Source organism: Danio rerio, chromosome 4 (genome assembly GCF_049306965.1).
Source record: "Danio rerio strain Tuebingen ecotype United States chromosome 4, GRCz12tu, whole genome shotgun sequence".
Classification (NCBI taxonomy): domain Eukaryota; kingdom Metazoa; phylum Chordata; class Actinopteri; order Cypriniformes; family Danionidae; genus Danio; species Danio rerio.
In genome coordinates, this window is record NC_133179.1 from 8,015,001 (window position 1) to 8,028,685 (window position 13,685).

The following is a 13,685-nucleotide window of genomic DNA, read 5'->3' on the forward strand; positions in this document are numbered from 1 at the left end:
AAAGAAGACTGACAATTTAGATAGATAGATAGATAGATAGATAGATAGATAGATAGATAGATAGATAGATAGATAGATAGATAGATAGATAGATAGATAGATAGATAGATAGATAGATAGATAGATATACAGATAGATGGATGGATGGATGGATGGATGGATGGATGGATGGATGGATGGATAGATATAGATATACAGATAGATAGATAGACAGACAGACAGACAGACAGACAGTTGATAGATAGATAGATAGATAGATAGATAGATAGATAGATAGATAGATAGATAGATAGATAGATAGATAGATAGATAGATAGATAGATAGATAGATAGATAGATAGATAGATAGATAGATATACAGCTTAAAGTGACATGTAAATTCTTCACCAGGTTAATTAGGTTAACTAGGCAGGTCAGGGTAATTAGTCAAGTTATTGTATAATGATGGTTTGTTCTGGAGACCATTGAAAAAATATATATTGCTTATAGGAGATAATTAGTGACCCTAAAATTAATTTTTAAAAAATTATTTATTTAAAACTGCTTTTATTAATGCCAAAATAAAACAAATAAGGCTTTATCCAAAAGAAAAAAAACATTATCAGACATACTGTGAACATTCATTTACTCTGTTAAACATCATAGATAATAACACAGAGAAAACCGCAGTTTAGCGCCCCCTGTTATGTTTGAAACGGCTAACGTCATTACACATTTTAGCCAGTTCGAACACAGACCATTATCACCCTAGGTACACTAGAGGGCGCCTCTTCATCTACGTATCTACAGGTAGATGGCATCAATTTATTCCTTATGGGTGGGAAATAAAACATTAATAATATGTGTAACGACATGATTGACGTTTATTTGTTGTTTAGGTTATAGGTCAAAGGTCATGTGTGTGTGATGATAGATAGATAGATAGATAGATAGATAGATAGATAGATAGATAGATAGATAGATAGATAGATAGATAGATAGATAGATAGATAGATAGATAGATAGATAGATAGATAGATAGATAGATAGATAGATAGATAGATATGGATGGATGGATGGATGGATGGATGGATGGATAGATAGATAGATAGATAGATAGATAGATAGATAGATAGATAGATAGATAGATAGATAGATAGATAGATAGATAGATAGATAGATAGATAGATAGATAGATAGATAGATATACAGATAGAGATATACAGATAGACAGACAGACAGACAGACAGATAGATAGATAGATAGATAGACAGACAGACAGACAGACAGACAGACAGACAGACAGACAGACAGACAGACAGACAGACTGATAGATAGATAGATAGATAGATAGATAGATAGATAGATAGATAGATAGATAGATAGATAGATAGATAGATAGATAGATAGATAGATAGATAGATAGATAGATAGATAGATAGATAGATAGATAGATAGATAGATAGATAGATAGATATACAGCTTAAAGTGACATGTAAATTCTTCACCAGGTTAATTAGGTTAACTAGGCAGGTCAGGGTAATTAGTCAAGTTATTGTATAATGATGGTTTGTTCTGGAGACCATTGAAAAAATATATATTGCTTATAGGAGATAATTAGTGACCCTAAAATTAATTTAAAAAAAATTATTTATTTAAAACTGCTTTTATTAATGCCAAAATAAAACAAATAAGACTTTATCCAAAAGAAAAAAAAAACATTATCAGACATACTGTGAACATTCATTTACTCTGTTAAACATCATAGACAATAACACAGAGAAAACCGCAGTTTAGCGCCCCCTGTTATGTTTGAAACGGCTAACGTCATTACACATTTTAGCCAGTTCGAACACAGACCATTATCACCCTAGGTACACTAGAGGGCGCCTCTTCATCTACGTATCTACAGGTAGATGGCATCAATTTATTCCTTATTGGTGGGAAATAAAACATTAATAATATGTGTAACGACATGATTGACATTTATTTGTTGTTTAGGTTATAGGTCAAAGGTCATGTGTGTGTGATAGATAGATAGATAGATAGATAGATAGATAGATAGATAGATAGATAGATAGATAGATAGATAGATAGATAGATAGATAGATAGATAGATAGATAGATAGATAGATAGATATGGATGGATGGATGGATAGATAGATAGATAGATAGATAGATAGATAGATAGATAGATAGATAGATAGATAGATAGATAGATAGATAGATAGATAGATAGATAGATAGATAGATAGATAGATAGATAGATATACAGATAGAGATATACAGATAGACAGACAGACAGATAGATAGATAGATAGATAGATAGATAGATAGATAGATAGATAGATAGATAGATAGATAGATAGATAGATAGATAGATAGATAGATAGATAGATATACAGCTTAAAGTGACATGTAAATTCTTCACCAGGTTAATTAGGTTAACTAGGCAGGTCAGGGTAATTAGTCAAGTTATTGTATAACGATGGTTTGTTCTGGAGACCATTGAAAAAATATATATTGCTTATAGGAGATAATTAGTGACCTTATAATTAATTTTAAAATAATTATTTATTTAAAACTGCTTTTATTACTGCCAAAATAAAACAAATAAGACTTTATCCAGAAGAAAAAAACATTATCAGACATACTGTGAACATTCATTTACTCTGTTAAACATCATAGATAATAACACAGAGAAAACCGCAGTTTAGCGCCCCCTGTTATGTTTGAAACGGCTAACGTCATTACACATTTTAGCCAGTTCGAACACAGACCATTATCACCCTAGGTACACTAGAGGGCGCCTCTTCATCTACGTATCTACAGGTAGATGGCATCAATTTATTCCTTTTAGGTGGGAAATAAAACATTAATAATATGTGTAACGACATGATTGACATTTATTTGTTGTTTAGGTTATAGGTCAAAGGTCATGTGTGTGTGATAGATAGATAGATAGATAGATAGATAGATAGATAGATAGATAGATAGATAGATAGATAGATAGATAGATAGATAGATAGATAGATAGATAGATAGATAGATAGATAGATAGATATCCTTAATACACAAACACAACAAACACACTTTATTGAACTGCAGGTTAACTATGTTTATATATAACTTTAACTGGTAAAGGATATTAGTTACTAGATAATTAGGTAAAGTTTACAGTAACTAAATAAGTTATGGTAACTAATAACGTTAGCTTTTCCGAATTTGATGGTTATGCAATAATGTGCACCATTTTAAAGCTGGTTTGGAACAATAATTACTGTGAAAAGCGCTATACAAATAAACTTGAATTGAATTGAATTGAACTGATAGTATGCATCTGTGTGTAACAGGACATCCACAGAAAGCGTCAGGAGAAGGATTTATCTGAGCTTCAGTCTCTGATCGAGGCTCATTTCATCCAGAGGAAGAAAGATGAAGAAGAACTGATCGCGCTGGTCAACAGAATCGTAAGTCCAGCTTAATCTGGGAAAACACTTACTTTTCAGGACCCTTTGTGTGAAGAACCATGTGTGGTTACTTCACTGACATTGATTGCAATATAATTTTACAAAAGAATAAAGTACAAAAGAAAAGGGATTTTCCCAATTAGCATTTCTGTGTGGAGTTTGCATGTTCTCCCTGTGTTGGTGTGGGTTTCCTCCGGGTGCTCCGGTTTCCCCCACAGTCCAAAGGCATGTGGTATAGGTGAATGGGATGAACTAAAGTGAGTATTTCTGTCATGGATTGTGATGTGTGTCTCTGTTTTGTGCAGGAGAAGCGGCGCGGCGAGAGGGCAGAGCAGCAGAGAATCCGTGCAGAGAAAGAGAAGGAGAGACAGGCCCGTCTGGCCGTGAGTGACACTTCCTTCAGCCAATAGCAAGCAGACATTCTTGTGGGCTAGAAGAGAAATGACAGGTCAATCAAGTAAAACTTCTTTCATCACTTCTCCACAGGAAGAAAAAGAGAGGCGAGAGCAAGAGGAACAGAGGAAGAAACACGATGAAGATGCCAAGAAGAAGAAGGCCCTCACCAACATGACACACCAGTATGGAGGAATCCAGCAGAAGGTCTGAATTAAGTAGAAAATCATTGATATGCAGCTGAACTCAAAATTATTAGAGCTCCTGTGACTTACTTTTTTTGAAATATTTCCCAAATGATGTTTAACAGAGCAAGGGATTTTTCACAGTATTTCCAATAATGTTTTTTTCTTCTAGAGAAAGTCTTCTTTGTTTTATTTGGGCTAGAATAAAAGCAGTTCTTAATTTTTTAAATCATTTTAAGGTCAATATTATTAGTTCCCTTAAGCATTTTTTTCTCGAGTGTCTACAGAACAAACCATCATTAATGACTTGCCTTATAACCCTACCTTGCCTAATTAACTTTTTTCTGTCTTGTAGGGCGACGGCCGCAAAGGAGCAAAGAAACAGACAGAGAGAGAGAAGAAGAAGAAGATCCTGGCGGAGAGAAAGAAGCCACTGAACATCGATCATCTTTCTGAAGATAAACTGAAGTAAGTCTCCTCACATCAGCTCCTCCTATTATTCAGTGTGTGTGCAGTTGAAGTCAGAATAATTAGCCCACATAAATCTTTCCCCAATTTATGTTTAACGGAGAGCAGATTTTTTTTCAACACATTTAGTTGAAAAGCCGAAAAAAACGATCATTTTGTTTGAAAAAACGATTTTTAAACATAATAGTTTTAATAACTAATCTCTAATAACTGATTTATATTATCTTTGCCATTATTCAATTCATTTTCAATTCAGCTTTATTTATGTAGCACTTTTATAATGTAGATTGTGTCAAAGCAGCTTCACTTAAATGGTCATAGTAACTGGATCAGGGTAGTTCAGTATTTTAGTGTTTAAGTTCAGTTCAGTTTATCTCAGTTCAGTGTGGTTTAGGATCATTACTGAGAGTCCAAACACTGAAGGCAAATTCATCGATGCGTAGCTCTACCGATCCCAAACCATGCAAGCTAGAGGCGACAGCGGAGAGGGGAAAAAAACTTCACCGATAGGCGAGTGAAGAAAAAAAACCTTGAGAGAAACCAGACTCAGTTGGGCACGACCATTTTAATTTCTCCACTGGCCAAAAGTCCTGTGCAAAGCTGCAGCCTCAGCGGTGGAGGCTGGAAGCTGGCCTCAGCGAAGACTCGTCTGTCCCTGGAGCGTCACTGGAATAATGACAGTACATAACATTTTACTAGATAATTTTTTATACTTCATACTAGTATTCAGCTTTAAGTGACATTTAAAGGCTTAACTATGTTAATTAGGCAAGTCATTGTATCAAGATGGTTTGTTCTGTAGACAATTGAAAAAAATGTTCCGTAGGGGAACTAATAATGTTGACCTTAAAATGGCTTTTTGAAAAGTAAAAACTGCTTTTATTCTTGCTAAAATAAAACAAATTATTCTTTCTCCAGAGGAAAAAATATTATAGGAAATACTGTGAAAAACTCCTTGCTCTGTTAAACATTATTAGGGAAATATTCGAAAAAGAAATTCACCAGAGGGCTAATAATTTTGACTTCAACTGTGAAAGTGTCTGATGAAGCATCTGTCTGGATTCGACAGGGAGAAGGCCAGTGAAATGTGGCAGTGGATGATGCAGTTGGAGGCCGAGAAGTTTGACCTCAGCGAGAAACTCAAGAGGCAGAAATATGATGTAAGTACCGAACGGAAAATCACAGAATAATGTGTATAGCGTATCAGATCTGAATCACAGTAATTATCTCCTTTTTTAATTTCCTTTTACATTTTTTAAGATACAACAGGCATGTGTATCTTAAATGTGGTTATTACACTAAAAGCAAAAGGTTAAAGTAACTCAAACCATTTGAGGAAACCGATTGCAACAAATTATTTAAGTACTGTGAACTTGCTCCATTTGAGTCACGAAGCAATTTGAGCACAGTAAAGCCCAATAAATGAAGAGAACTCATACCAACTGAGTATTGTAAACCCAATAAGATAAGATAACTCAAACCATTTGAGGAAACCAATCGCTACAAACTATTTGAGTTATAAATTCAATCTATATGAGTGCTGTGAACTTACTTCATATAAGTTGAAGTAATGAGATATTTAATGAACTCATTACCTTCAACACTGAGTTCAAAACTCTTGACAATTTATTTTAATTAGATATTTAAAACATTAAACTAGACACTTTACATGGATTTGATATGCGTTCAATGCATAATAAATCACTTTTGTCAATTTGACTTGACGCAGGATGCTTCAATTCGGCCCAAACATGTGTTTTCCTTCAAAATATCTGAATAGGGTATATGCCGAAGTATGCTTATAGGATTTTTAATTTGTCATAACCTTAATTAAGAGCTTCTGGTGAACTGAATGCCATAGCAAAATCTGTGCATTTAAGGTCAGTTTGCTTTAAAAATCAGCGATCTCCACTGGCTGAGTGATATCTGATATAAAGTGGGTCTCAGATTGTACAACAAGCACTGCTTTAAATTACATTTCCCCTCACCATGTCTTTATAATATGAGCCTTTATTTAACCCCAGTATATTCAATGGAGCTTCTACGCTAGTCTGCCGATTCTGAGGGGCGCGTGCAAGTAAATGCTCCTTTGTCTCGTTTTATGCTTTAGCAACTAAATGAATGCCAAAGTCTATTTAACTGATTGTATTTTAATGACATTACAACATCCATGCTGTAAAAGGAATCATATAAAATGGAAAAAACTCACAATAACAGGTCACTGGAAGTTTATTAGTACACTAGCTCGACATACCCTATTAAGAAGGTAAAACAGTTTCATATTGAGCCCATAGAATAATTCCCACTGAAAACAGGCCTGGTCCATGGCCTGCCTGTCTAAAACTGTGACTTGCTTCCAGATGAATGTTCTCCAGACCCGAATCAATGAACAACAGAAGTTGTAAGTAACTGTTGTGTAGCCTTGCTGTCAGTACCTGTTGTTGGTCAGATTTGTGTCGGGTCTGGGCTCTGGACGCCTGCAGCTGAAGCAGGAGACTGTAAATCAGGCGATGGACGTCTGCGCCCCTCAGGTTTCCCCCCGTCCTGCTCATATTGATATTTGTGCTTAGCAAGGCTTCCGTATGTGTCCCTTTACAGATCACTCAGCTTCTGGCTCGAGTCCGAGACCACCAGAGGTAAGTACCCTGAGCCACACTGGTCACTTTCCCCTGCTTTCAATCAGGTCTGGCTTGGAGGGAGGAAGTAGAGGGAGGGTTGATGTAAAACAGATTAAAGTCGGCATGAAATCCAAATGATTCATTGGATTTACTAATTATTTTAAGGTAAGTGGTTGGAAACAATTATTTAAACAAGTAAGTTAAGTTTAACATTACATACATTTAATTTGTTTGTTTAAATTCAGCCCCATATTTAATTGTTTGCAACAACTTACAACTTAAAAAAAGTTGAACTATTTTTTCAATGTAGTAGTGCTTGTTATAAAAAATAGGGTTGTCTCAGCCAGCACCCTTGTGAGTGCACTTATTAGTCATTTTAAATGCTGTCTCAATTGCAAAATTCTTCCAGTGCACTGATCATTCATGTCCAGAAAATTCCCACACTGCACCGTTAAAATCATGAAGCATTGATGCGCACTATGTCCACTTAATGGACGTTCTGAAGTGTGAATATCATAAACCAAATCGTCAAAGATGACGACAACCGAGAGACATTTACCATCATTTATTTATTTTTACATCTAAGAACAATCTAGCAAACATTTATAAGTGTTTCCGTTATATGAAACTAACTAATTATTGAGCTATGATGTACTTTTAAAAACTTCGTAAAATAATATATGAAAAATATTACTTCTGCTAATATTACACAACCCTTTTTAATTTAATTTGCCATCATACAATGTAATTAATTATCCTAACCTGTCCTCCCCCCCTCAAAATGACTTTTCTCTACTTCTGGTCACATGGAATGTCTTTAGGGCGGGGCTATCATTCATTTAGGGCAGAGCTAGCAGTCATCTGGGGTAGGGCTATCAGTAATGTAGGGCAGGGATAGCAGTTATATAGAGCATGGCTATCAGTCATCTAGGACAGGGATAGCAGTAATTTGGGGCGGTGCTATTAGTTATTTAGGGCGCGGATAGCAGTAATTTGGGGCAGGACTCTCAATTATTTAGGGCGGGGCTATCAGTAATCAAGGCTCTGGCTATCAGTCATCTAGGGCATATATAGCAGTCATTTGGGGCGGGACTCTCAATTATTTAGGGCGGGGCTATCAGTAATCTAGGCTCTGGCTATCAGTCATCTAGGGCATAGATAGCAGTAATTTGGGGTGGGACTCTCAGTTATTTAGAGCAGGGTTATCAGAATTTAGAGCGTGGATATCAGTCATCTGCTAATATTACATGACCTATTTAATTTAATTTGATTTAAATATTTAATCAAACATCATAACCTGTCCTCCCTCCCTCGAAATGAATTTTCTTCACTTCCTGTCACATGGAATGTCTTTAGGACGGAGCTATAATTCATTTAGGGCAGAGCTAGCAGTCATTTGGGGCGGGGCTATCAGTAATATAGGGCGGGGCTATCAGTAATACAGGGTGGGACTATCAGTTATTCAGACCAGCACTATCAGTAATCTAGGGCATAGCTATCAGTCATCTAGGACAGGGATAGCAGTAATTTGGGGTGGGGCTATCAATTATTTAGGGTGGGGCTATCAGTCATCTAGGACAGGAATAGCAGTCATTTGGGGTGGGGCTATCAGTCATCTAAGACAGGAATAGCAGTAATTTGGGGTGGGGCTATTAGTTATTTAGGACAGGGCTATCAGTCATCTAGAACAGAGATAGCAGTAATGTAGGGCGGGGCTATCAGTAATGTAGGGCGGGGCTATCAATAATTTAGAGCTGGGCTATCAGTAATCTAGGGCATGGCTATTTGTCATCTAGGATAAGGATAGCAGTAATTTGGGGCGGGGCTATCAGTCATCTATGGGCTGGGATAGCAGTAATTTGGGGCGGGCTAGTCATCATTTAGGGCGGGGCTATTTGTGCGTGTTGATAGCATCTTCCAATGGTCCAATCAGTTCCCAAAGATCCAAATCATTCATTGCCCTACGTTTTTTCTCATTTCATAACTGTTTCAATTAGATGTACATCATGATATCAGAAAACTTAACTTCATTTCATGCCAACTTTAAGATGAAGCTGTTTTGGGGTGATCTGCTGAACAGACCCTGCTCCTTTCTGATTCTAGACCTGATGAAAGCATATAATCTTGACAGGAGCGAGCTAGGAGCATGTGGTCAGCTCAATCCTCGGTCAAACGGGGAAACGTTTAGGATTTTGACACTCGATCCTAATAGAACCAGTTTAAGTGGCTCCTTCTTTGCTCTCACCAACACAAAATACTTGAGTTTTGTTGTAAACACAATCATATCTGCAGATAAATATGAACTGAATTTGGGGAGGATGTTTTTAAAGTGCCCCTATTATGCTGTTAAGTTTCTCGTTTAGTTTCAGAGGTCTTCTACAATGATTTACATTCATCCAAAATAAATTGTACATTTTGTCATTGTGTATGTTAGAATCAAGTTAGAATCAGTTCAAATGTTTAATTTTTTATTGATTTAAATCTCTCTAAACTTGTCTTTCTAAAAGCCTGCTCTGCTCTGCTCGGTTAGATAGCCCCGTACTCCGCTCTGAGTGGTCATGTAAACCAATTTTGATTGGTTGGTTGGTCATATGGTTTTGATTGGGTTTGATTGGTCAGATGCCTCTACTTTGCTCAGATTGGTTAGATGCCTTTATTATGATTGGTCAGTTAGCCCTGCTCTGCTCCCGTTGGTCAGATACCACTTTTCTGATTGGTCAGTTGACCTTACTCTGCTCTGATTGGTCAGGTACCTCTAGACTGATTGGTCAAATGGCCCTACTATGCTCTGATTGGTCACATACCTCTATACTAATTGGTCAGAGGGCCCTACTCTGCTCTGCATGGTCAGGTACTTCTACACTGAGTGGTGAGATGGCCCCACTCTGCTCTGCATAGTCAGGTACCTACACTGATTGGTCAGATGGGCCTACTTTGCTCTGCTTGATCTGGTACCTCTACACTGATTGGTCGGATGACCCTACTATGCTCTGGTTAGTCACTTACCTCTACACTGATTGCTCAGAAGGCCCTACGATGCTCTGATTGGTCACGTACCTCTACACTGATTGGTCAGATGGCTCTACTATGCTCTGATAGGTCACATGCCTCTACACTGATTGCTCAGAAGGCCCTACAATGCTCTGATTGGTCACGTACCTCTACACTGATTGGTCAGATGGCTCTACTATGCTCTGATAGGTCACGTACCTCTAGACTAATTGCTCAGAAGGCCCTACTTTGACGTAATTGGTCAGGTACCTCTACGCTGATGGCCCTACTTTGCTCTGATTGGCCAGGTACGTCTACACTGATTGGTCAGATGGCCCTACTCAGCTCTGATTGGTCAGATGACCCAGTATGTTATGAGTGGTTGACTACTTGCACTATTTGCCAGAAGCCAAACACTTATTAGCACATCTGAATTGCAGTAAACGTTAGTTATTCCGACAGTAACTATATCAGAACAGTAACTATATCTATACTTATTTAAGTCCTCATCATTTAGACGTGCCTGTAAATTAGATTTGCTTCTGCAAACCAAACTCTTCCAGTGTCATCTACAACTACAGTCATTCATGATCACTTACACATTGTGTACATATTCCCAATGAAATCCACAGACTGACATTATGCCCATCTGATTAAAGCCAGCATAGAATTTTGCTGTAATAAGACTGGAATTACCAACAACTTACACCCGGCAGTTCTTGCAGTCTTTTAATAGTTCAATCTGTTGTGAACTTGATCTTGGAAACTGTGCAGAGCGTTTACTTTCACAAACAGCTACTTTTACACACTACATGACAATCAATTTCTTAAAAAGCATAATAAGGGCACTGAAAATAAATTGATTGGTCATAAATGAGAGAGACTCCCACTGAAACGGTAAGTTCATAATAAATATTTCGCTCCTGGAAATGGAATCTGTAGGCTGATTGAAGAGGGTAAGAAACACATAAGGACAAAACAGGACTGCAGCATGGATTGTGTGTGAATGAGTGCTGCGTTTACGTGCATGCGTCTCTAACAACAGACTTTTTTTATTCAGCGTTCTGCCATTTTTGTAGAATAGTCAAAACTACACTACACATGTAGTCTCAGGTTTTATTACATGTTTGTTGTCCGTGTCGATGAATTTTACATTTCATTCTGATGTGCTAAATTTTAGGTGAATCATTTCTTGATGTAATTTTGGAGTTTTCATGTTACAATTAAGCTTTAGTGCATGAACAGATCTCTCTTCTCAGAATAAAACAAGTGAGCAATAAATAAAGAAATGCCCAATCAACATATCTTATATTTGTGAGGGGAAACAATTATATTAAAGTAAAAAAAGTGGAAGGTGGAATGTCAAAAATGTAAGATCGTAGATTATTTATCTGAGCGTATAACCTAATTATTCAATTCTTGACAGCACAAAAATCTTAAGTCTTAAATATATTATTAAATATGAACTATTTAGCTAATTTATTTCCACATTGTAAATACACGACTTGTATTTGAGGTGAAACAATCATATTAAAACAAGAAATGCAAGGTGAATGTAGGAAATTTAAGGTAATGGATTATTTATCTGAGCATTTAGCCTAATTATACAATTCTTGACAGCACAACAACCCCAGTGTTATAGAAATTATTAAATATGAGACATTTAGCTAATTTACTTCCACACTGTGAACATATGATAAATATTTGAGGTGAAACAGATTAAAATTGGAAACGTATGGTGAAATGAAAGAAATGTAAAATCGTAGACTATTTATCTGAGCATATAGCCTAATTATTAAATTTTTAATGGCACAACAACCCCAGTATTAAATGTATCATTAAACATGAAATTTTTAGCTAATTTACTTTCACATTGTGAATATTTGACTAACATTTCAGATGAACAATTATATAAAAATAAGAAATGTAAAGTGAAATGTGAGAAATATAAGGTAATGGATTATTTATCTGAGCATTTAGCCTAATTATACAATTATTGACAGCACAGCAACCCCAGTGTTATAGAAATGATTAAATATGAGATGTTTAGCTAATTTACTTGCACACTGTGAATATATGATAAATATTTGAGGTGAAACAGTCAGATTAAAATTGGAAACTTATGGTAAAATGTAAGAAATGTAAGATGGTAGACTATTTATCTGAGCGTATAGCCTAATTATTACATTTTTGACAGCACAACAACCCAAAAAAAGCAATTCAATAGCACAAATATATGGAGAAAAACAAAAACATGAATCACTAAATCCACAAAACCATGATTTTTTTTACAGTGCGAGGTTGTTGTTGTTGTGTTGTGAATATTAATTATGCTCAGATAATTCGTCTGCGGTCAGGTCTGCAATAGAGAAATGAGCTCATCAATACTGATCTGCAATAGCATCCTAATTAGTATAATTGAAATCATTTTAATAGCTCTTCTCATATTCCAGTCATTTATTAGATCTGAACGGATCAGTTATTTTCTCAATTGTCGTGATGTGCAGCCAAATAAAACAACTTGATAATTATTTTTCTCCCTCCGCAGTGCCAAAGGTCGTGGCAAGGGCAAGGTTGGCGGCAGGCTGAGGTAAACGCACGGCGGATCCAGGAGCTCCAGAGATCCAGAAGACTTTATCTGCTTCATCACATACAGTTGAAGTCAGAGTTATTAGCCCTCCTGAATTATTTCCTTCCCCCCTGTATATTTTTGATTTGCCCCAATTTCTGTTTAACAGAGAGATTTTATTTTTAAACATAATAGTTTTAATAACTCATTTCTGATAACTGGTTTCTTTTATCTGTGCTATGATGACAGTACGTAATATTTGACTAGATGTTTCATAAGATACTAGTATTCAGCTTCAAGTGACATTTAAAGGCTTAACTAGGCTACTTAGGCAAGTCGTTATTTAATGATGGTTTGTTCTGTAGATGGTCGAAAACAAATATTGCTTAAGGGGCTAATAATATTGACCTTAAAATGGTTTCAAAAACTGCTTTTATTCAAGCCAAAATAAGGCAAATAAGACATTCTCCAGGAGAAAAAATATTATAGGAAATACTATGAAAAATGTCTTGCTCCATTAAACATCATTTGGGAAATATTTGAAAAAGACAAAGCACAGGTGGGCGAATAATTTCGACTTCAACTGTATGCAGATGTGGTCATGACAGACGCATCGCTCTGCTTTACTGCACTATGGAGACAGAAAAGTTGCATACTCTCTACTGATGTCGTGTATTTCTGCTTGTTATGCACAAGTATTCTGCAGTCCTCTCTATATTGAGCACTCGTTTTATTCCTGCAACATTAAAAGAGTCAGATTGTCTACAATGTGTCCTGGTTTCTCCAGTTACTTGTTAAGTATAAATCAAAACAATGTGAATTTGTTGTCTTTTACAGTACTTTTGTATTAAAGTAATGTTTGTATGTCTTTTATTATCTCCCAAACAGTGCTTTTATATATACAATATTAATGTGAAATGCAATTAATATTGTAATTCAAACTTTACATTAAATTGATTTGTAGTTTTTTTTTTAATATGCAGCATTTAAAACAGGAAATATTTAAATAATA

General features: G+C 35.9%; 1 protein-coding gene and 1 long non-coding RNA gene across 22 annotated transcripts in view; one reads left to right on the forward strand and one right to left on the reverse strand.

Annotated features, from left to right (window-relative positions):
* The window catches only part of tnnt2e (troponin T2e, cardiac), a 36,167-nt gene extending 22,728 nt beyond the window's left edge, over positions 1 to 13,439 (forward strand). For 9 of the 21 annotated variants that reach the window (XM_073946132.1, XM_073946135.1, XM_073946134.1 and 6 more), the window contains 7 exons: positions 3,333 to 3,449; positions 3,755 to 3,832; positions 3,936 to 4,049; positions 4,383 to 4,495; positions 5,565 to 5,655; positions 6,856 to 6,896; positions 12,653 to 13,439. In XM_073946132.1, coding sequence (XP_073802233.1) covers positions 3,333 to 3,449; positions 3,755 to 3,832; positions 3,936 to 4,049; positions 4,383 to 4,495; positions 5,565 to 5,655; positions 6,856 to 6,896; positions 12,653 to 12,698 — 600 coding nt within the window. In that variant the 3' untranslated portion in view covers positions 12,699 to 13,439. Of the gene's footprint in view, positions 1 to 3,332; positions 3,450 to 3,754; positions 3,833 to 3,935; positions 4,050 to 4,382; positions 4,496 to 5,564; positions 5,656 to 6,855; positions 7,132 to 12,652 lie in introns of all 21 variants that reach the window. The other 12 variants (XM_073946137.1, XM_073946140.1, XM_073946139.1 and 9 more) reach the window with 4 other exon arrangements.
* Positions 1 to 13,685, reverse strand: part of LOC141381591 (uncharacterized) — a 419,099-nt gene that overhangs the window by 24,746 nt on the left and 380,668 nt on the right. The gene's annotated exons all lie outside the window — the stretch shown is intronic.